The sequence below is a fragment of the Bos indicus x Bos taurus genome, chromosome 23 (genome assembly GCF_003369695.1).
Source record: "Bos indicus x Bos taurus breed Angus x Brahman F1 hybrid chromosome 23, Bos_hybrid_MaternalHap_v2.0, whole genome shotgun sequence".
Classification (NCBI taxonomy): Eukaryota; Metazoa; Chordata; class Mammalia; order Artiodactyla; family Bovidae; genus Bos; species Bos indicus x Bos taurus.
In genome coordinates, this window is record NC_040098.1 from 48,164,945 (window position 1) to 48,188,410 (window position 23,466).

General features: G+C 38.4%; 1 protein-coding gene across 3 annotated transcripts; it reads left to right on the forward strand.

Moving 5' to 3' along the window:
- Nucleotides 1-323: 323 nt before the first annotated feature.
- Nucleotides 324-21,904, forward strand: SLC35B3 (solute carrier family 35 member B3). 3 transcript variants are annotated; one of them, XM_027524407.1, is made up of 11 exons: nt 369-449; nt 2,911-3,039; nt 5,728-6,021; nt 8,738-8,859; nt 12,585-12,739; nt 13,978-14,085; nt 15,351-15,448; nt 18,002-18,094; nt 18,510-18,621; nt 19,606-19,675; nt 21,230-21,904. In XM_027524407.1, the coding sequence occupies exons 3-11, from the start codon at nt 5,821-5,823 to the stop codon at nt 21,378-21,380; spliced, it is 1,110 nt and encodes a 369-aa protein (XP_027380208.1). In that variant the 5' UTR covers nt 369-449; nt 2,911-3,039; nt 5,728-5,820; the 3' UTR covers nt 21,381-21,904. The 3 variants fall into 3 exon arrangements, with proteins under 3 accessions (XP_027380206.1, XP_027380207.1, XP_027380208.1); XM_027524405.1 differs by lacking the exon at nt 2,911-3,039 and having other exon boundaries at nt 324-449; XM_027524406.1 differs by lacking the exon at nt 2,911-3,039 and having other exon boundaries at nt 352-525.
- Nucleotides 21,905-23,466: the final 1,562 nt, after the last annotated feature.

Genomic DNA, 23,466 nt, shown 5'->3' on the forward strand with positions numbered 1-23,466 from the left:
GGCCACCTGCGTGGGCGCCCACGGGGCCCAGAGTCCCCGGCCCTGCAGCCAAAGGAGCTGCACGGGCTCAGAGGCTCGAAAATTAGAAACACTAGCAGCACAGCTCGGAGGAGGAGAGCTCTCCATCCGACCGTCACTTGCCGCAGGGACGCTACATCTAACGGGCAGAGGAGCGCACTCGCAGCATCATCTCTGGACCACACCCGCGCTGGGCCAGCGAGCGCCGGGGCAGAGGGCGCATGCGCGAGACGTAGTCGCGCCCCTGCCGGCGGAGCCTCGGGGCTGGCGAGGGGGCGGGGCCTCGCGACTGCGCACGCGCAGGCGGACACATAAGCGGAAGTGGCGCGCGGACGCTGGGGATGAGAGCACCTGGAGAGGAGGCGGCGGCAGCAGCGGCGGCTGAGGCTGAGGTGGCAAGTGCCGGAGTGGGCGAGGAGGAGACGCAGGAGGTGATGGCGACGGACCTGGGGAGGGGGAGACGCTGCGTCTGGCTTGGCGGCCCCTGGGCTGGGGTCCCCCTTCCAGGTGACCCAGGGCCCCCTCCTCAACCCCCGGGCCTTTCGCCGTGTTTGGGACCCAGCCATCCCCTTCCCCGCTGAGAACCGTGACACGGCCCACCTGCGTCCTCGTGAGGGAGCGGGACGAGGTCGGGAGACAGGGCGCCGGGGCCCGGCTTAACGGAAACCTGCTGGCACGGTCTCCCCTTGTGCCCTCCGGCCGGCGAGAGCTCGCTCGGGCCGGTGTGTGGCCCCGCAGGCCCGAGACCACCTCTGGGAGGGTCTGGTCTGCTAGGCTATTCCCCCGGGCCTCTGGACCCCTGTCAGCCACTTCCTGGCCTCCTACCGCGACAGCGTATAGAGTTGACAGCTACTTCCCGGTTCTGCGTTCAACTGGGCACTGTGTGGCACTCTGCTGTCCACCTGCAGTGCGAGGTGATTGTCCTCATCGGGGTGTCAAGTTCGTGTCATGACCTTCCACTCGTGGCTCTGCACACTCCTCCAGGCTTTGCAGTTTCACTCTCTCCCACCACCTTTTTGTTTTCTGAGAAGTTGAAAGGAGGAGAAAGGGTTCGGTGTTCTTTTTTTTTTTTTTTTCAAGTATTGAGCATATGCATTTCTTCTGCAGTAAGATATCAGACGTCTAGAACTGTTTATTGGATGGACGTTTTTCTAATTGACATAGTTTGGGATTCGGAAGAGAGATACAGCTTTTGAAAATAATTTAGATAGGTGTTATTTGTACTTAGGGCTTCCCAGGTGGGTCAGCGTTAAGAATCCAGTTGCACTGCAGGTGACAAAGGGTCGATCCCTAGGTCAGGAAAATCCCCTGGAGGAGGAAATGGCGACCCACTCCAGTATTCTTGCTTGGCGAATCCCATGGACAGAGGAACCTCTCAGGCTGCAGTCCAAGAGGACTGAGCAACTAACACTTTTATTTGTACTTAATTTCTTAATATACCTGTTCAATCCTAATTTTAGTTTTCTCCTTTGGGGAAAAAAGAGTCAGTCAGTTCAGTTGCTCAGTCGTGTCTCTTTGCGACTCCATGGACTGGAGCACACGAGGCCTCCCTGTCCATCACCAACTCCTGCAGCTTGCTCAGACTCATGTCCATCAAGTTGGTGATGCCATCCAACCATCTCATTCTCTGTCACCCCCTTCTCTTCCTGCCTTTAATCTTTCCCAGCATCAGGGTCTTTTCCAATGAGTTAGTTCTTCACATCAGGTGGCCACAGTATTGGAGCTTCAGCTTCAGCATCAGTCCTTCCAGTGAATATTCAGGACTGATTTCCTTTAGGATTGACTGGCTGGATCTCCTTGCAGTCCAAGGGACTCTCCAACACCACACTTCAAAAGCATCAATTCTTTGGCGCTCAGCTTTCTTTATAGTCCAACTCTCATATCCATACATGACTACTGGAAAAACCATAGCTTTGACTAGACGGACCTTTGTTGGCAAAGTAATGTCAACTTTACTTTGTAAAGTTATTTTGTTGGCAAAGTAATGTCTGCTTTTTAATATGCTGTCTAGGTTGGTCATAGCTTTCTTTCCAAGAAGCAAGCATCTTTTAATTTCACGGCTGCAGTCACCATCTACAATGATTTTGGAGCCCAAGAAAATAAAGCTTCTCACTGTTTCCATTGTTTCCCCATCTATTTGCCATGAAGTGATGGGACCGGATGCCATGATCTTAGTTTTTTGTATGTTGAATTTTAAGCCAACTTTTTCACTCTCCTCTCTCACTTTCATCAAGAGGCTCTTCAGTTCCTCTTCACCTTCTGCAATAAGGATGGTGTCATCTGCGTATCTGAGGTTATTGATATTTCTCCCAGCAATCTGAAAAACAGTAACCTTTAAAAATCAGCACACGGTTTCTTGAACTTTGTGCAGTGAAGTGTGTTCTAAGAAATAGCACAGAATCTTGTTTTTCTCTGTTTTATAATTATACCCCACAGGTCATGATTAATATCCAGAGTCCAGTTAATCTAGCTGTAAATGGCAAGATTCTTTTAATTGTAAAGCATAGTGTGACAAAATACAAAATCGGGGTTTTCTTTTTTAGGTTATTCACATCATAGTAGCGTATTTTCTTCATAGTCTACATTTTTGTAGTGGGAGACTTTTCTTCTAAAGGTTAAGAAAGAGTAGATTAAGAAATTAAATTTTATTTCAGTAGATCATTTCAAATCAATGTTTTCACCATTCATTTATTTTTAAATTTCAATATGTGCTGGAAATGCTACTTTTTTATTCCAAATAATGATTAATATCAGTCACTAATGCCTGAAATGGAAGGAATATGACTGTCAGGATCACAGTTACTGGTGATCAGAGCTCTGTCCTCCTCCATCAGTCACATAATCTAAACCAGCGAAGTTCTGTTTAATAAAACATTGCATTCTCAATTCCAGGAAGGGAGATGAAGTTTAAAAACCTACACAAGAACAAATTATTTGAATGGTGCTCTACACCCAGGCCAAAACGTATGGAAAATAGTTGCTAACTTTTTTGTTTCTTCTACATTCAAACACAACGTTTAGGTAAGGTCTTTTAAGGCATGCTTTATAATGAAAGTCATATCTCAAGGGGATCCTGCAAGATGACTTTAAAAGTCTAAACAGAAATGACATTGATTAAGCTTGTGGGAAATAAGAACGTGTGTAAAAGAAGGAACACGGAAAGAAAATACAGTAAAAACTTTTTTAAATTACACATTTTTTCTTAAAATTACACATTTTTCTGTCTAGAAACATGGTGGGTAGCTTGTTCAACAAACATTCTTTGATGCCTGTGTATTACTGTTAGTGACAAGTTGTATTCAGAGCCTTGACCCCAAGTTTAAATTGCAGAAAGGGGCCTACTTAATCTCTAACTCAGCAGATTAAAAGGAATCTTGAAGAAGGAATTAATTATCGCCGTTTTAAACTTCCATATCGCTGGGGGGTGGTGTGTTTTGTTTTGTTTTTTCTTTTAAGATTTTCGGATAATTCACTGTCAAAATTATTACTATCCTCTTCCTTCACATAGAGTCTGTGTTTTAGTTCCCTCTGGGATTGTAACAGTCTCTTGTAGGAAAGTAATTTTTTCTTAATAAGTTCGTTCTGTTCTTTGTCATACTTCTACACTCTCTCGTCAACTTTTACATGAATTTATTTTCCAGTTTCTATTAATCCAAGGAGAAATTGACAGTCATCTGTGGAGCTTTCATGATTTTTTTTTTTTTTTCACAAACTAACAAAAAGTTACATTTTTTCACTTTTTACAAACCCAAGAACTTTTTTATTTTTTATTTCTTTTTTCTAAACAGCTTTATTAGGGTATAATTGATACATACAAGAAATACACATGTTTAATAGTTAGAATTGGATGAGTTTGGGCATTTGCATACACCTGCGATGCCATCTCCATATGCAAGGTAATAGACATATCTGTCCCCACCAGAAGTGCCTTGTGTCCCCTGGGTGTGAGTGTGTGTTGCTATTAAGAATGCAAAGAACTAAATAGACATTTCTTCAAAGAAGACATACAGATGGCTAACAAACACATAAAAAGATGCTCAACATCACTCATTATCAGAGAAATGCAAATCAAAACCACTATGAGGTACCATTTCACACCAGTCAGAATGGCTGCGATCCAAAAGTCTACAAGCAAGAAATGCTGGAGAGGGTGTGGAGAAAAGGGAACCCTCTTACACTGTTGGTGGGAATGCAAACTAGTACAGTCACTATGGAGAACAGTGTGGAGATTCCTTAAAAAACTGGAAATAGAACTGCCTTATGATCCAGCAATCCCACTGCTGGGCATACACACTGAGGAAACCAGAAGGGAAAGAGACACGTGTACCCCAATGTTCATCACAGCACTGTTTATAATAGCCAGGACATGGAAGCAACCTAGATGTCCATCAGCAGATGAATGGATAAGAAAGCTGTGGTACATATACACAATGGAGTATTACTCAGCCATTAAAAAGAATACATTTGAATCAGTTCTAATGAGGTGGATGAAACTGGAGCCTATTATACAGAGTGAAGTAAGCCAGAAAGAAAAACACCAATACAGTATACTAACGCATATATATGGAATTTAGAAAGATGCTAACAATAACCCTGTGTACGAGACAGCAAAAGAGACACTGATGTATAGAACAGTCTTATGGACTCTGTTGCAGAGGGAGAGGGTGGGAAGATTTGGGAGAATGGCATTGAAACATGTATAATATCATGTATGAAATGAGTTGCCAGTCCAGGTTCGATGCACGATACTGGATGCTTGGGGCTAGTGCACTGGGACGACCCAGAGGGATGGTAGGGGAGGGAGGAGGGTGGAGGGTTCAGGATGGGGAACACAGGTATACCTGTGGCAGATTCATTTTGATATTTGGCAAAACTAATACAATTTGTAAAGTTTAAAAATAAAATAAAAAATAAATAAAAAAATTTTAAAAAAAAGAATGCTTTACATAAGATCTACCCACTTAACAAATGATTGAGTGCACAGCTCCACATAGTTAACCATAGGCACTGTGTTATAGGGTCTCTGCAACAGGTGATGTCTAGGACCAGAGTTATCTGGTGTAATTGAAGCTTTATACCCACTGAACAACTATACCAAAGACTTTTTAAATAACAGTAATGTTCTCCAAAGGAAGAAAACATTTCCTTTTAACTCAAGAGATGCTGTTGCTAAAGCGTAGTATCTTTTCTATAATCTCAGATAAATCTGGATTTTTACATAACTTACATAAGTTTGACTTTATTTTGCAGTGTCATTAGCAAATAAATTTTACAGTTGGCTTAGCAGCTGTAGGAGTTTGGGCTGTTCTTTACTCTTTTCTACAATTAGAAATTGACTTTAATGTTGAAGACGTTCTGCATATACTGTTGTGGGCTTTAAAAATTATATCCTCACTACAAATAGAAGCATAATAAAGGCACCCTTCTTTGAAATAAATACAAGGTTAGCTTTTGATGTGTTGCTGTGGAGATAAGAATGGTGTATATTTAGTGATGTATTGGTTTTTATCAGGTGAAGGTACATTGTTTGGAGAGTAAACCTATTTTGGTCAATTGGAAGCTTGAAGAAGAGAATTAATGTATTAAAATCCAGAGAGAATGACTCTTACCTATATAAATTTCAAAATGCGATCTGAGATAGTATTTGGAGCATAGCACTTTACTTGATGGTCTAAATGTTTTGCTTGAATTGTTTGTTTCCTTCTTTAGGACTTGGCTCAGCAGGCAGAAGGAGGCCTGAACAAAGGAGAGGAAACCAACAAAGAGAACTTTGGTAGCACTGAATGCGGCAAAACAAGAACAATGGATCTCAAGTTCAACAGCTCCAGGAAATACATTTCTATCACTGTCCCATCCAAAACCCAAGCAATGTCACCACACATCAAGTCTATAGATGACATTGTCGTGCTTGGCATAAATCTCAGCAGATTCAACAAACTGACTCAGTTTTTTATATGTGTTGCTGGAGTTTTTGTATTTTACCTAATTTATGGATATTTACAGGTAAAAAATTATTTGTTATAATATGTTAATTATTTGTAATAGTTGAGCTCATTATGGGCACTACCAACAGTTTTGTTCAAGAGACTTCCCCTCATAGGATAGCAAGTTGATTCACAAATTTGAGTTTCTTAGTATACTAGTAGAAAAGGGCTACTTAAGATAAAATTGGCTGGAAACAGGGATCCAAATTTTACAGTGAAGAGTTTTACATGGGGGAAGGGAAGCCGGAGACAATTTTTAAAAACTAAAATTATGAAAAAATATGAAGTGTTTTGGAAGATGTGTAATAAGTAATTATAACCATGTGTTTTTTTAAAGAAAATGACTCAAGTATTGATTAGTATTTTGGAACACAGTTTTCACATAAAATTGAACAACAGCACAAAACCCATATTCCCATTCATTTTTAAATTCCTAGAGGTCAGTAAGAGGTCATTTTGCAAGAGTATATCTGGATGTTTAATATTTTTCCAAGGGTGTCTTTAATCCTATACTGTTTGAATCATTCTTTAAGCATCTGTTGTGTTCTCATCCTTGTTGGTTTCCTGTTGTAAACTAACTTTGTGCTTACTACTCAGTCGTGTCCAACTCTTGCAGTCCCATAGACTGTAGCCCGCCAGGCTCCTCTGTCCATGGGATTCTCCAGGCAAGAATACTGGAGTGGGTTGCCAGTGGCTTCTCCAGGGCATCTTCCCTACCCAGGAATCGCACCCGAGTCTCCTACATTGCAGGCAGACTCTTTACTGGCTGAGCTACAAGGGAAGCCAACTTTGCCAGAATCTTATTTTTCTGTGATTTTTGCCTCAGCAAAAAATGTCTGGCATTGCCACAGTTTGTCTTATATTTGTGTTGTTTTATGGGATAGTGTATACATCTGACCAGCAAAGTCCCGACCTTCAAAGACATGAGTTGGATGGGTGACAGTCCAGACTAGTGTAAACAGCAGACATATTCTCAATTATCAGTTCAGTAGTGGGTATTTTCAGCCTTTGTCAACTTACTTTTTCTTTGCAATTCCCTAACATGAGAAATCTTTATAATTCAAGAAAAGAAAAGTGATGCGTTTTCTTAAATGTAGATAATATTTCTGATATTCTTTATAATCAGTGATCTTAAAAATTATTCTTTGCTTTTCCTTTATCTTATATAAATAAAATATAAAAGTAAGTTTAAAAATAGAAAATAGAATTGTGACTATTCCTTTGCTTCTAAAAGTGCTCTATAGGATGTCTTAGTGTAAAACAACATGAATTTTAAAATCTTAATGTTTATATTGGTAACTGATTTTTCTCCTAGAAGATGATATAAAAATTCAGGTATAACAATGAAGAACAACACAAAATAGTAACTTTTATCAGATGTTGGAATTTTTTGTTGAGAAGCATTTTTTTCTCCTTTGAAATACCATTGTTACCAAATAGCTTGGGAGCAGAGTTAGCCATTGTAATGGAAAATGAATTAGAAATTTACAAATTTCATTAAATTTTTTTCTATTTGATAAATGATCAGGGATTTTAACTAAAAACTAATATGTTCGAAGTTTCTTTTAAAATTAGATAAACTGATTAAATTGTAACATTACTTTTGTGAGAACTGACATTGCTACTAACTCTTACATAAAACTCCGTATTAAAATAGTTTAAAGAAAATGGGGTTTTGTATTAATTTAGCAATATAGAAAATGAAATATTTACCTAGTGTCAGGATATTAATAAAGATATTTTTTATGTTTTTATAAACCAGATAACTCCTACTAAATAACTCACAGACTTATTTAAACATGAAATCTAAATTTGGCAAATTGCACAGAATCCTAAATGGACAAAATCAGTTTAGGATCTTTTTAGAGCATATGTTTAGTTTTTCTTTGAACATGAATTTATCCATCAATTTCATGTTTTTAAATTTTAAGTATAGCTGAAATATATATTATTTATACTATATATTATGCAATTTATATAATATTTATATATGTGGTAGATGATTTATTCAGTTAAGCCAGATAACTTTATTAGACTACTTCTTAATGAGATTAAGAATGGCTTATTAACAATTTAACAAATTTTTTTTCATGATAATAACATTATGTTTAGGAAGAGTAACCATTCTTCTATAAGGGAAAGTTTTTTATGTAATCCATGGCGCAGGATTTCTTAAAAAAACCATTAATCAGTGAGTTGAATGACTATGTTAATACAGGAAAACAGGCTTGAGGTAGTAGACCTCTAACGAGACTTGCTTTTTTAAAAGTACATGAGTTCTTCAGTCAGCTGCCTCCCTCATTGTTTTGGGCAACTCTCTTAATTTTGATCTTTTAAAAAAAAGAGAAAAGCAGGTGATGGGGTTACTTCCTAGTTCTTCCTCCCCCTCTCCTGTTGTGCTGGATGTCTGCCATCACGTCTTTTTAAAGTCTTCTGAGCTTGGAGAAGGAAATGGCAACCCACTCCAGTGTTCTTGCCTGGAGAATCTCAGGGACAGGGGAAGCCTGGTGGGCTGCCGTCTCTGGGGTTGCACAGACTCGGACACGACTGAAGTGACTTCGCAGAGCTTCTCCAGTTTTACCTCTCAGAAGCCTTACATTTGGATGTTTTTTGGTTCATTTTGCTGTTTTGAGGGGTGAAGCTTGGTTTCTATTAAAATGCTGTGCTTACATGAATTCATTGTGAGGAGATTGGTCCGCCGCTGAACTTAACAGTGTTCATGTATCTCTTGACAGGAATTAATATTTTCAGTGGAGGGTTTTAAGCCCTATGGCTGGTATCTTACTTTAGTACAGTTTGCATTTTACTCCATATTTGGCCTCATAGAACTTCAGCTAATTCAGGACAAAAGGAGGAGGTATGTGGATTGCTTGTTTTTTTTTGGCAGTTAAGTACATGACTAGTAGTTAATTTTTTTGTTTTATTATTTTGAGCTCATGAAGTATGTTATATGTGAAATATGTTTTACGTTAATAAAACATTTAATACCCAAGAATTTTCATCAGTGTTGTTAACGTATTAAAAATAATAAATTTGATATTTCCATTATATGTTGAAAAAAGTAATATCCCCTGAAGTGTAACGTTACCAAAAAATTGTTGAAGAAATTTCCTGATGGTCCGGTGGTCAGGACTCTGCACTTAACTGCAGGGGCCCTGGTGCAATCCCTGGTCAGGGAACTGAAATCCCACAAGCCACACAGTGCAGCCAAAAACAAAATGTTGTTTAGACTCAATAATAAAATAGATTTTCTTAAAACAGAATGTATTCAGATGTACATATATGTTCTTAAAATGGAAATAGGTGTGATTATGTGAAGTGTCAGTACCTATTTTTATACTGGTTTTTTGAAATGGATAGTTAATGCTTTGTTTTGTGGGATATGTTCCACTTATCACATTTGTAATGACCAGCAGTAGGGATTATATTCATGGACATTAGAGAAATTTCATAATATTCCTTCCCATCAAAACTTAAGAGTTTATATGATAGTATCTTTTAAATTAATGACCAGTTAGGTTTGAGTAATATCTTGAAATACTTTTCCTGGCATATTGAACAATATGCAGTGAAAACCTTGTCTCTTACATCAGAAGGGGGTGGGGAATTTGAATATAACATTTTCTGGGTAAGTTTAGGTGTGGTTATCCTGTCATGTCAGACCCTAAAATGTGATTATTTCATGCATATATTGGATAGTTTAAGTGTACCAAGGAGATAGCAGTGTTGACATTGTTTTCATTGATATACATGTTTAATCTTTAAGTAAAAATAAAAAATCCTCATAGCTACTTTTTTTTCTTAAATAAGTGTTTTTGATGTTTGTATGAAGATAACTATAGGATTTTAAATATTTAAATGAGCAACATCAGTATCATTGGTCTAATTTTACTTCTCAACCTCTATATTGCCAATAAATTATTATGGCAGCAATTTTAAAAATGTTTGATTCCAAGATCATCTTTATTATTTTCGTGCTCTGAAACTCCACAAGACTTAGCTCAGCCATAGGAGATAGAACAGAAAGTAAGTAAATGCATCTGTCAAGACTAATATACGTGGAAGCTTGATGAGTTGTTATGTATTGCAAACTGCTGGACCACTGATTGCTTTAAAGTAAAAAATCACAATGCTGTATTTATTAGATGAAAAAACACGAGATGACGCATCCTCTTAAGTGGTAAATTTTAAAAAGATACAGCTCCTTCTCAGCTACCAAAAGATGGAGAGTGAGCCATCAGTCATGTTTTTCCCAGCCTTCACATCACATGCCCATAACATATTTAAAGATAAAGTCGTTTGTGTTTGATGTAAACACAGGTGAAGAAATTAGGTAGAAGAATTTATAGGCCTATAATAAAATGTAATTATGAATTGAAAACTTTTCATTCCAAGGCACCTCAAAACCCTTTTTAGAAAAAAAAAAAGATCTTTAAAGATGTATTACAGTGAAAACATGCCCAATCGCATATTTTTGAATGTATTTGCAAGTATATGTATCTATCTATGAATTTATTTAAGTGGCACTGCTCTTTAGACCTCTGATTAGTTGAATTCTTGGCTTAGTTTTTCTCCCTTGCTGTATTCATATGAATACCCATGAGCTTATACGAGCACAGAGTCTGGAGTTAGAAAATGTGGGTCTGAGCCCCCCTTAGTTCTGTCGGTTCCTCGGGGAGCTTCTTACATCGCTTCATGTTGAGGATGAACCACCGCGATGTGCGGTCGCGCGTCACAGTCTAGCGTACCCTAAGTATGCGCCTTGTTGTTTCAGCCAAGATGACCTTGTAGCTTTAGTGCTAGTTACTCTGTGAGAGTTTTCAGTAAAGGAGATCTGTCAAATTGCTTTTCAAAGGACTTTTCAAAGTTACAGCTTTCCCATCATATCTAAAGTAGTAAGTAGTTGGGGTATTCAAGTAGACACAGCTGAGAGTCCTAGAGGCAAGATGGTGAAATCTAGCCTCATTTCACCAGTGAGAAAGCAGACCTGGAGGAGAGCTGGGATTTCCATGAGCTCATGCCCCACGCTGGAACCTTTTGAATTTAGGTTTCCTAAGTGGCAGGCTGGTTTTCCTTCTCCTTTACTGCACTGCTTTTCTAATCTTGTGATTCTTCTGACTTGAATTTTCTGGCCACTGTTTGCAATTTATGAGTGAGGAAATTTGCCCCTTCTGACTCCTGTCATCTCCTGGAGAAGTCGTGTTGTGCCTCCTTCACTGGTAACCCCCACTGAGGGTTAAACCCCACGGACAATGTAGAAACCAGCGTCTGTGTACACTGATGCATATGGGCATGCCCAGTTATTTCCTCGTGGGTTCTGAATATTGACCACTGTGTTCATAGTTAAATATAAGCAAAGGTCTCAAAATTGAATTGGAAATGATACATTTTAATTGAACTTTTCTAGTAAATTATTTTGCCTTATGCATAGCCATGTAAAAAAAAAAATGTGGAATTTTGTTGTCTTGATTTAAACATGAGCCCAAATCCCAAAATGAAAACTAGATCTAAATCTGCAACATAAATCTAAAAATGCAACATAATAGAATTATGTGAATGTACAAGGTTATTATTTTAGACCATTGAGTATCTCTTCAAAGTAAGCATATGCTCCCAAGAATAGCTCAAAATTCTGAAGGTGCCATATTGAGAATCTCCTTTAGGAAGTCCAGTTAGAATCCAAAGTAGAACATCTGGGATCATGAGAGAGTCGGATTCCTCATCTGAAAGTTGGTTGTTTTAACAATTTATAGAATTAATAGCATTAGATATAAGGCATAAGACATTATGGTAATAAAAAATCATCTACGGTTTTAAACCACCGTGGACTTCCTAAAGAAATTCTGCTCTGATTATTCGAGCAGAATGGACAGATATATTTTTCCTAATGCTAGATGGAAACATCAGGAAACAGAACAGCAGTTAGGAGTTAAAAGGAGCTGAAAGTTAACTAAGGCAGCCCTGGTGGCTGAGACGGTAAAGAATCTACCTGCAGTGCAGGCGACCCAGGTGGGATCCCAGGGTCGGGAAGATCCCCTGGAGAAGGAAATGGCAATCACTCCCGTATTCTTGCCTGGAGAATCCCATGGACTCAGGATCCTGGTGGGCTACAGTCTATGGGGTCGCAAAAGACTTGGATACAACTTAGTGACTGAGCAACAGCAAGGTGCTTTTTTGTCATTTTAGAAACCAATGTTTCTTAAAAATCAATTCTTATTTTCTGCATTTAGTCAAGATGGTTTTTGTATGTAACTGTAACTACTGTTAAAAAAACCTTAAATGTAACAAACATTTATACTTTTTGTAAGAATCTAAGTAACTGTCTAATGTACTACTTTTTCACACAGTTGGGAGTCCTCACTTACAGTCCATTAAATAAGCGTAAACTGTTATTTTTACCAGCATTCTCTTATACAAGTAAGCAGTGCTATACCTTTAAGAATAGTGATATTTTACCAATATTTCTAGAAGTATTAAACAGAAATTAGAAGAGTAATTAGGAATTTACACATTGTAAGCACATTCTCTTACAGTAGTATAATTGGGTCCCAAAATGAAGATTTTGAAAATTGTCTTTTACAGAATACCAGGAAAAACCTACATGATAATAGCTTTTCTAACTGTGGGTACTATGGGGTTATCAAACACTTCCTTGGGCTACCTGAATTATCCTACCCAAGTCATCTTCAAGTGCTGCAAATTGATTCCTGTTATGCTAGGAGGAGTTTTTATTCAAGGTATAGTAATGATATGTTTTCATACTGTTTGAAGCTAACAGGATATGCTGTGACATCTAGCATTAGGAAAAACATTAAACTCTGATTCACATCTTTAATGAACATTCTAGGTATTGTAACAATTTTGAGTGATAATCTAATATAAATAAGATATTATAAAAACACTGATACTTCGCTGATATACCTCAGGATCTAAAATCTTTGGACTTGGGGAACACCAAAATAGTATTTTGTTTTATTCTTTTTGCCTGGAGTCCACTACATTGCTGAAAGGCCATACTCACATATTGAAGGCTTAGCTCAGAAGTACCCAGAAAGCTCTGTTTTCAACTCTTTGATTTTCCTACTCTCCACGGCTCCACTTGTGCAAATGGATAATTCTCATGATGAAGTAAAGCTTAAGCTGAGCAAAAGTGTTCTTTAACCCACTGTGCTGAGCCCCAACTAAGTTACAGGCCTATGAAAGCAGGAGTAAAAGAGGAAGCAGTGATAGTGACAAGCCATGGAGCAAGTTCCTATGACTGTCACGAGGAATATTCCTGTTTGGATAACACTAGATTTCTCATACAGCCCTGACTTCATTTCATGTATTATAAGCCTTCCCAAAAGAGCCTTTTAAAATGAAAATATGTATGTCAACTGTAACGTATAATTTCAGGATAATTGTTCACATAGGAAAAAATGATGATCTCAATTCCTATTAAAAATCACATTTAACTTTGTAAATGACTTAACCTGTATAAGAATATTTCATTACAACCCTTCTAAAAAGTTACACTGTGTAATTTCCTTATTTAAATGTAGATGTACTGAAATAAGTTAAACCTCACCAATTTAGAAGTTATCTGACTGTGGTATTTGCAAACTTACATATAGCCTGAATAACTACTCTGGTTGTTTTGTAAACTTATGAACTGTAAGAGACTTCGTAGGCTTATGTTATAAAATAAAAGAGGCACTAATTCCACAAACTTTTAAATGTTCTGATTTAATCACTATCATAGCAGATGAAAGGAGGATTTCGTGTCTAATTTAAAGGACATTTTGGTGCTCACAGGATAATTTAATTTTCAGAAACCCTTCTGTGACCATCCCATGCCTTGATTAAAATGTTCTTGATCATTTCTGACATTGTATATAAAAAGCAATCCCTGCTGAGCTTGTTAGACACACAGATCCAACACTGTGCTGAATGGATGATTGCATGACGAGGTTGACTTACCCTTTGTTATACACAGGAAAGCGTTATAATGTTGCAGACGTGTCTGCTGCCTTATGTATGAGCCTCGGCCTGATATGGTTTACCCTAGCGGACAGCACGGTTGCGCCAAATTTCAACCTGACAGGTAAGGAATTATTTGTCTTCTTGGATTTTGTCAGTGTTTCAGTTCAGAGTAAGAATTTTTACAGTTTCATTAGGGTCTTACATGATGGTGTGACATCTGTGGTTCTCATATCTAGCATAAAGTTTCTGGACTGTTATATAAGATGTAGTGAAAAGGTTACAACTCTGAAACATAACCATTGTCTTCAGTCCTCTTGTATTTGGGCATGACAGGAGGCTGTTTGCCTGGTGAGAATCTCCTGTTTTCTAGTACTTGGTAGGTCAATCTTTAAAGGACTAAGTCGGAACCATACACACAAGTTACAGAACCACAGTAGTAATGGTTATTTTCTTAAGAAAGAAAAAAGAAACGTGCACACTTACTTTTCACTGTTAGCTTCATTGTGTCCGCACCCACAAAAGGAAAATTATATTTGGAGTCTGAGGGGAAAAGTGACTTTAGAGGCGTGTGCACGCTTAGTTGCTACGTCGTGTCTGACTCTTTTACAACCCCGTGGATTATAGCCCGCCAGGCTCCTCCATCCATGCAATATCTCAGGGAAGAATACTGAAGTGGATTACCATTTCCTCCTCCAGGAGATCTTCCCAACCCTGGGATCAAACCTGTGTCTCCTGCATTGCAGACTATACCGTCTGAGCCACCAGGGGTAGGAGTGGTTCACATAAAAAGAGATAATAGCTCGCCTCACACGAAGGTAGTGGGAGCATAGAAGTGAGATGCTGGAGGAGTGGATGTGAAAGCACCTGCCCGTGGGGTGTGGGTGATGACGACAAGGAGAGGCGGTGTCAGCAGCTCTAACTTCTCACCATGTTCGTTTAGTACAGTGTTTCTTTGAGACTTGTAACCTAATCACTAAAGTTCTTAAACAGCCTGACTTCACTTCTGTGTGTTATGAGCCTTTCCAAAAGAGCCTTTTAAAACAAAAATGTGTATGTCAACTACTTCACATATAAAATCCAGGATAACTGTTCAAAATAATGATCTCAAGTCCTATTAAAAATCAGTACTTTAAACATAAAACTATTATTTGATGTGATTATTAAACACAATAAGGTGATGGCATTAATGCAATTTATTAGTATTAGTTTTGTTTTCTTAAATAATATCTACATGCCTGTTACAACTGAATGTGGATAAAAGTATTCTACTGAGCAAGTGTAATTTAAGGTCTGCTGTTTTTTTAGCCCAATTAAATTTCTGCTAAGTCTTGATTACTGTTCATGCATTTGAATGAGGAGGTTATTTTTTCTTATGCCTTCTTGAAGGTGTGGTCCTCATTTCGCTGGCCCTGTGCGCAGATGCTGTAATTGGGAATGTCCAAGAGAAAGCTATGAAGCTGCATAATGCTTCTAATTCAGAAATGGTAAATGCTCTCGTGCTTTTTCATCACATCAGACAGACTCAAAAATGATGATGTCCTTAGTTTTATGACATAATTATAGTACTGAAGACTTGCATTTTTGCATTGCATTTTTAAACTGGTTTATCATCACTATTTTCATAAAAGTAGCATATTCAAGTGTCATACGAAGGTAAAAAGTAAAATATCATCACCACCACTAATACCGTATGATAAGCATTTGATCATTTTTTCCTCTCTGATTCAAGGAGTTTGGGGCATGTTAAAAAATTTTCTCTGTTGCATCATTTTTATTCTCTCTTTGTATCTGGTATTATCTTCCATCTAGCAGTTTGTAATTTGCATGTAGTTTAGCTTATCTTTTGCTTCATGGCTTCTGGCTGTGCATTATTATTGAAAAGGGCTTTTCCAACTCTCAAATTTTAAGAATTTTATGCCAGTTGCCTCCTAGTTTTATAATCTCCTTATTTATGAAATCTTTGATCCAGCCATAGCTTTCTAAAAATTTTCTTCCATATGACTATCCACTTGCACTAGTATCACTTATTGAATAGTTCACTTTTCCAACTTTTATTTTAAATATCTTCTTCCATCCTCTCATGTTCTGATGCAGAGTTTAGAATTTTATCCTTTCCAGTTTATTTCTGCTCCGGAACTATACGACAGAAGCTTTATCCCCAGACGTTTACCATCTGTTAGGACTAGCCACTGTCATTCCTTTTGTTTTTCAGAATTTTACTACCAGTAGTTACTCTTGGGTGTCCATATCCCCAGATAAACTAGAAATCCCGTTGGTATTGTGATTGCTATGGCATTGAATTATAAATTAATTTAGGGAGAATGGCATCTATACACTTGATTCTTTCAGTCCAAGAATGAGGTATGACTTTCCTTTTATTCAAGTGTTTCCTTTAAATGTCCCTTAGACTTTGTACAATTTTCTTTGTATAAATCCAGTTATTTTTTTAACTGAAGCTATTGTTAGGTGTTTCATCTTTTTGCCCTTATTACTGCAAATATTATCTTTTCTTCCCATGTGTCTTCTAACTGGTTGGTATTTGTATGCAGTAAATACGTCATGTGTGTGTTTGCATTAGTTTTACAGCCAACCACCTTGCTAGACAGACAGAGCTCACTGCATTAAGGATATGTAGGGCTGGTTACCTTGGGAGCAGGGTGGGGCATCTCTGCAGAGTCTCTGAGAACACAGGAACCTTAATCTTGGTCAGGAGTTTTCTTGATCATCACCGCTCTTCCTAGATAAGGGAAAGAGCCGAGAATTAAGGGACTGTGGGTAACTAGAAAGTTAGTGCAGTACGGTGGTTACAACGTGCACTGTGATCCGAGGTAGCCTCGGTTTATATCCTCCTGTACTAGCTCTCCTCTTTCGGGAAGATGACTTACCATCTCTTAAGTTTTAGTTTTCCCATCCACACACTGGTAGGAAATGATGGTCAGGAGTGCCTGACTCACCTACTGGACAGCGCAAAGAACTCTACTCAGTACTATGTGGCAGCCTGGATGAGGGGGGAGTGGACACCTGTGTACGTATGGCCACGTCCCTTCACTGCTCACCTGAAGCTATCACAGTTTGTTAATCGGCTATACCCCAATGCAAAATTAAAAGGTTAAGAAAAAATATATATATAGCCTGAAATAAAAAACGTGCCTGTCTCTTCAGCTGGTTGTGAGAAATAAAAAGGATTAATTTATATAGAGCATCATTAGCACAGTACCTGACACATAGCAGGTTTTGAAGTTTGACAATAATGCTGATTCTGCTTATAAGGAGTATAATAAACCAGGATAGAAAGATTGGTAGGAAAGTTGAGAAATTAATAAATATGCCATATACTGCTTATTTTCATTATATTTTAATAGTCTTTGCAAGCTTAATGTTTGGATTTTTCATATCTAATATGTAGTTTTCAGAGTATCTTTGTCTTGTGTATGTTTTTAGGATCCCAACACTAAAATCTGGTTTGAATTCAGTAATTAAGCTAAACAAAAAATGAATAATTAGGTAGTCATATATGAAAGGATTAGAACTGCTGAGTTCTGTTATACAAGTTGCTGCTGCTGCTGCTAAGTCGCTTCAGTCGTGTCCAACTCTGTGGGACCCCATAGACGGCAGCCCACGAGGCTCCCCTGTCCCTGGGATTCTCCAGGCAAGAACACTGGAGTGGGTTGCCATTTCCTTCTCCAGTGCATGAAAGTGAAAAGTGAAAGTGAAGTCGCTCAGTTGTGTCCGACCCTCAGTGACCCCATGGACTGCAACCTACCAGGCTCCTCCGTCCATGGGATTTTCCAGGCAAGAGTACTGGAGTGGGGTGCCATTGCCTTCTCTGTTGTACAGGTTATGTTGTACCTAAAACTTACAAACAGGATCAACCATCATTTCCAGAAAATTAGGCCATGTCCAAACAATGATGTTACTGTTAAAGTGGTTTCTTCTGCAAATTTAATTGAATAGATTAATTGAGCTGCATATTGAAAACTACTCATTTCCGCCTTTGGTTCAATACCACTTTTCCACTTTATTTTTCTCTTCTCTAGGTTTTGTATTCGTATTCAATCGGTTTTGTGTACATTTTACTGGGATTGACATGCACTAGTGGATTAGGCCCTGCAGTAACATTTTGTTCAAAGGTAAACACTAATCACATTTTGTAAAATAAACATCTTCCATTAAATAGTTTCCTCTGTATTTCTGATTCTCCTTGTTCAAAAAGACTGTATTTCATTTAACTTGATGACTCCTTTAATACAATATATATAGATCAGAAATTAGAAATGAAATGATTTATATTTAAATTTATTTTATCCTTGCTCTTTTCTATAAGTTAATTTTTAAACTATTCATAATGTATAAGTTGGGGATTTTTAATTTCATTATTATTTTTCCATTAAATCAGAACTAAATAAGAATCTTTGCTTGATTGCATTGTTGAATGGCTTATGATTGCTCAAGAAGTTGATTAAAATCTGTAATTTTATTTCATTTATAATACCTCAGAGTTTGTTTTGCATTTTTCGTTAGAAAAGGCTTTTTTATATGTTACAGGATCCAATTCGGACCTATGGTTATGCTTTCCTTTTTTCCCTCACTGGGTATTTTGGAATCTCTTTTGTTCTGGCTTTGATTAAAATTTTTGGTGCACTTCTTGCTGTAACAGGTAAGAATGACGTACTTAATTAGATTATGTAATAAGCATGTGACTCCAGACCTGTCCTTTTAACCGTATGCCCAGCGCCGCCCAAGCTGGCGTGGTGGCTCCAGCTCCTTGGGAATCCAGTCCCTCTGTCTCTCTGCCCACATCCTGTCTGTTTCTGTAAACTCCCTAGTGTTTACACTAGAGACAGCACTTCTGCTGACACTTGAATTGACACTTGGTTGACTAAACCCAGTTCCATGACCACAGCAACTGTAGGAGAGGCTGGGCAGGTGTCCTGGTTAAAAAATGGGATCCTTTTACTAAGGTAGAAGGAAAAATAGATTTGGGGAGTCAGGCTCTGACATGTGTTTCCAAAATAGTTCTGGTATTCATTCATTCATGCTTTGAACGTAGAGTCTGGGAATGGAGGACCAGTAAGAGAGAGAGCTGAGCAGCACACGGTCCAGGGGAGGAAGGTGTCCTGGAGCCGCATGCGGAGTTCCTGTCCCCCCCGGGTGGGACCGGGGAGGAGGGTTTCTGGCCATAACCCCTGAAGGACAGTGAACAGAGGACAGGAAAGATGTTCATGGTTTTATCCAGCTGTGCCCACCGTTAGAGTGTTAGGATGACCTATAGATTGTCGCTTTCAAAGAATATCCCCCATTCTACCTAATCCTATCTTCCTTGGAAAAATGTTTCTTGCCAGACTAAGAATGTCCTCTAAAAGATGGTGAAGCTCCATAGCAACATGGCCTCCATCAAGTACTTACTACAGTTGTACTGTAAAATTTAGCCTTATTATTTAATGTCTGTAACCCTGCTCAATTGTGAACTCCACGGTTGCAGGAGCAGTGACTTTCTGTTGTTGTTTTTTTAATTTGTTTCCTTGACACCTCATGTAGATCTTGGTGCACAGTAGGCTCTGTAAAGATTTGTCAAATATATGATTTCCAAAGTATTACCAATAGTAGGCACATTCTAAAACCTACCTTTTTCTCCCTACAGTGACAACAGGGAGAAAAGCAATGACCATTGTTCTTTCATTTATATTCTTTGCCAAACCATTCACATTCCAGTAAGTACTTGTCAATTCAACAAGTCTCTCTACCTTTGGGTACTTTCACATTTCTTCTTAAACAGCCTTAATTTCTTTATAAAGAAACCTTTTCATCTTGACCCACATTTATGGATGTGTCTTCTCCTGTTTCAGAAATGTATGTAATTATTTTGAAGAAATCATTTTGTACACTTAAATTGCCTAACCAGTCCCAATGCACTTGTGACCCTGTTTCTCATATAAATGAATGTGAATGATGTGGTGAGATTAAGGGATTCCCCTTGCCCTGGTACAGATATATAAATTATAAATATCTACATAGATGGTTCTTAAGGTTATTTGCTGCCTTTTCCTACAAAGGATTTGAGGTAGAGAAATATTCTGTAAATTGTGCCCTAATGGTTTTATCAATTTCTGGCTTCTGGTAGAAACACTGACTGTTTTCTTTACTGTCTATTATGTATTTGAAATTAGCATCATTTAAACTTATACTGGTTGGTAATTGAGAAGATTCAGACTTAGACATGGTCATTGTACAGTCATCCCTCAGAAACCACAGAGTACCAGTCCAGGACACGATAGACTAAAATCCAAGGATGCTGGAGTCCCTTTCAGTCAGCCCTTTGCATCCAGATTCCACATATGCACTCAGAGGACCGACTGTGTATTTATTTTTTAAAAAACCACGTATAAGTGGACCTGTGCTTTTCAAACCTCAAAGTGTCAGGTGTACAAGCGTAAAGGTAACCACACGATAAATCATCATCCCTGTACAGTCGGTCTTCTGTACCCACAGGTATCTGCATCTGCAGGCTCAACCAACGGCAGGGCAAAAATATTCAAGAAAAGAGAAAGTCCAGAACGTTGAAAAAGGTGCAGTTTGAACTTGCATGGCAGATTCATCGTGTCAGGTCTTACAGTAATTTAGAGATGATTTACAGTACACACCAGGCTGTGCACATATGCAAATACTTTGCCATTTTATATAAACGACCTTAGCCTCCACAGATTTTAGTGTCCTCTGGGTGGAGGGGTGAGTCTGGAACCAGCGCCCAGCTGACGGCAGGGGCGGCTGTGGGGCTGGTTCTCTGTCAGCGCCTCTCCTTCTGCGTGGGGCAGGCGCTCACTGTGCTGCCCATGCCCGTTCCGCTTTCTCAGGATGCGCCCCTGTCTGCCTGGGTATATTCTACCCGCTCTGGGGTAACTAGTTGGGCCGCTGTGTCAAATTCCCTGACAGATGTATGTATCCAGTGCTTTAAACATACTTATGAGACTTCTGGTAGATGTTGGACTTTGAATTTACTATTATCCTCAAAATTCAAGTGCACTATATTTAAAATTCTGTAAAATACTTTTCTGACATACATACTAAACATTAAAAATACAGAATTCCATCTACTATGACCTAAATATTATTTGTAAAATAAAACAAATACTATTTTAGTGCTATTTTAGATTAGGTATCCAGTAGCAAAATATTGAAGAATTTTTGTGAAATCCATCAAACTCTATGGTTAATGATAAATTGTTACTCTGACATTAATCTTTTTTTTCCTTATTTTTTTCTCTTAGGTATGTGTGGTCTGGTTTCCTAGTTGTCCTTGGTATATTTCTCAATGTTTACAGCAAAAATATGGATAAAATGAGACTGCCATCAGCATATGATCTGATAAACAGAGTGATGGACCTAAGGAAGTCAAGGACGTTGGCACAAACTGTATAGGCAGTGGCTCGTTTTGTAAAATTCTATTTGTAAAATAGAATTAATTCATCAATCACTTAACTTTCCAAAGGGACTTATAAAAACCAAAGGCTCTGAAGGCATGCTGTCCATTTGTGGATGGATCACGTGTGAAGTCGGCCTTTGTTCAGAACCCTGTTTGTCTAACCTCCAGAGCAATCGAGGGCCTCGCCCGGCACGCCCGGTACGTCAGCATGAAGGACCCTGAATGCTTGCGGTCTGTTGAGAACTTCGCTGGAGATGGACCATGGGGTAGGACTGAGTGTATCGTTAAGACATATCAGAGAGATTGATATGTAAAAACAGACTGCTGTCCTCTTTCCATTCCATTGTGGTGGTCTTATTTAAACTGAATCTCTGTTGTAAGAGTGAACTGATGATTTAAAGTCCAGAGAGAATAACTTCATTATAAATAAAAATTATTCTGTGATTTTTTTTTTTTAAAGAATGTGTTTGATGAAGTTTTTTTATAAAGAGGGGAAATAAAGGTTGGATTTTGTTATGAAGAGGGAAAGTAAAGTATACTTAAACTTTAAATCTTAGGCTTTTCTCTGATCATTTAAAAGTATACATAAAATGTGCTTTAATTTTTCTGTGGAATATACGGGATAGAGGAAGAAGAGTTGTCATCCTGCGTCCTATAAGTATATATATCACAAGACACATTTCCTACTACTCATCAGAGGTGCTAGGAAACGTCATGATCTGAATTTTAAGTTGAAGGGAAAATGTTGTTTAGTCTCTTAAGTCACGTCCAACTCTTTTGCAACCCTGTGGAGTGTAGCCTCCCAGCTTCACTGTCCATGAGACTCTCCAGGCAAGGGTACTGGAGTGGGTTGCCATTTCCTGCTCCAGGGGATCTTCCTGACCCAGGGTTCAAACCTATGTCTCCTGCATTGGCAGGTTTCTTTACCACTGAGCCACCAGGGAATCCCGAAGGGAAAATAATTGTTTTTTTAAATAATAATAAAATTATCATAGTTTCTCTTAAAGTGAAATTTAATTTGGCAGCTTGAAGATGAAATGAGATAAATTTAAGAGCACAAGTAAATTTAGCAGATTTGCACAGTATGTTGCATGCACAGTTTTGAGTCTTAAGTTCAGAAAGATTTGGGCCCTGATTTTTTAGCACTTGAGTTTTGGAATTGCTTTAACTGTATTAAATCCTATTAATCTTCATTTTCACTGTAAGTAATACTGGCTAAAACAGCTTGATATCCACGCTCTTAGTAATATCATTTACATTTTGTGAGTATAGTATACTTGGAATATTTAATTTCATTTTTAAAATTACATCATATTCTGATGGTGACCTTAACCTGTTATGTGCATACATGGGTACAACAGAACCCATGATAATTAAGGATCTAGCCCAAGAAATTCTGCCTGATTTTCATGTTCAGTTGCTCAGTCGCATTTGACTCTTTGTGACCCCGTGGACTGCAACACGCCAGGCTTCCCTCAGTTCAGTTCAGTCGCTCAATCATGTTCAACTCTGTGACCCCATGGACTGGAGCATGCCAGGCTTCCCTGTCCACCACCAACTCCTGGAGCTTGCTCAAACTCATGTCCGTCAAGTCGGTGATGCCATCCAGCCGTCTCATCCTCTGTCATCCCCTTCTCCACCTGCCTTCAATCTTTCCCGGCATCAAGGTCTTTTCCAATGAGTTGGCTTATGTATCATATGTTAAATAAAATAATGTGGGTCTCTTTTTCCCCAAATGGTAATCATTTTGAAACTTTTCATATTTTAAAGGGAAAAGTTAATTTGTTGCTTTTTATACTACTGCCTTAAATTCTAAGACAATAAGGATTTGTGCTTTAAAAAAAAAACAAAACATTTTTCTAAATCCTTGATGAAATACTAGTTTTAACTTATCCATCCTTTTATCCCCATACTTCTCTAATTTTTTTTTACTGTCTGCCTGTTACAAACTCCCCATCCCACCCACCCTACCCCCAATTTTAAACAGTAAAGCATTTTATTTAAAAGTCAGTTTGTCAGGCTAACTCTATTCCCATCTTTTTTGACCTGCCATCAGAAGGACATAAACTTTATCTCACTTAC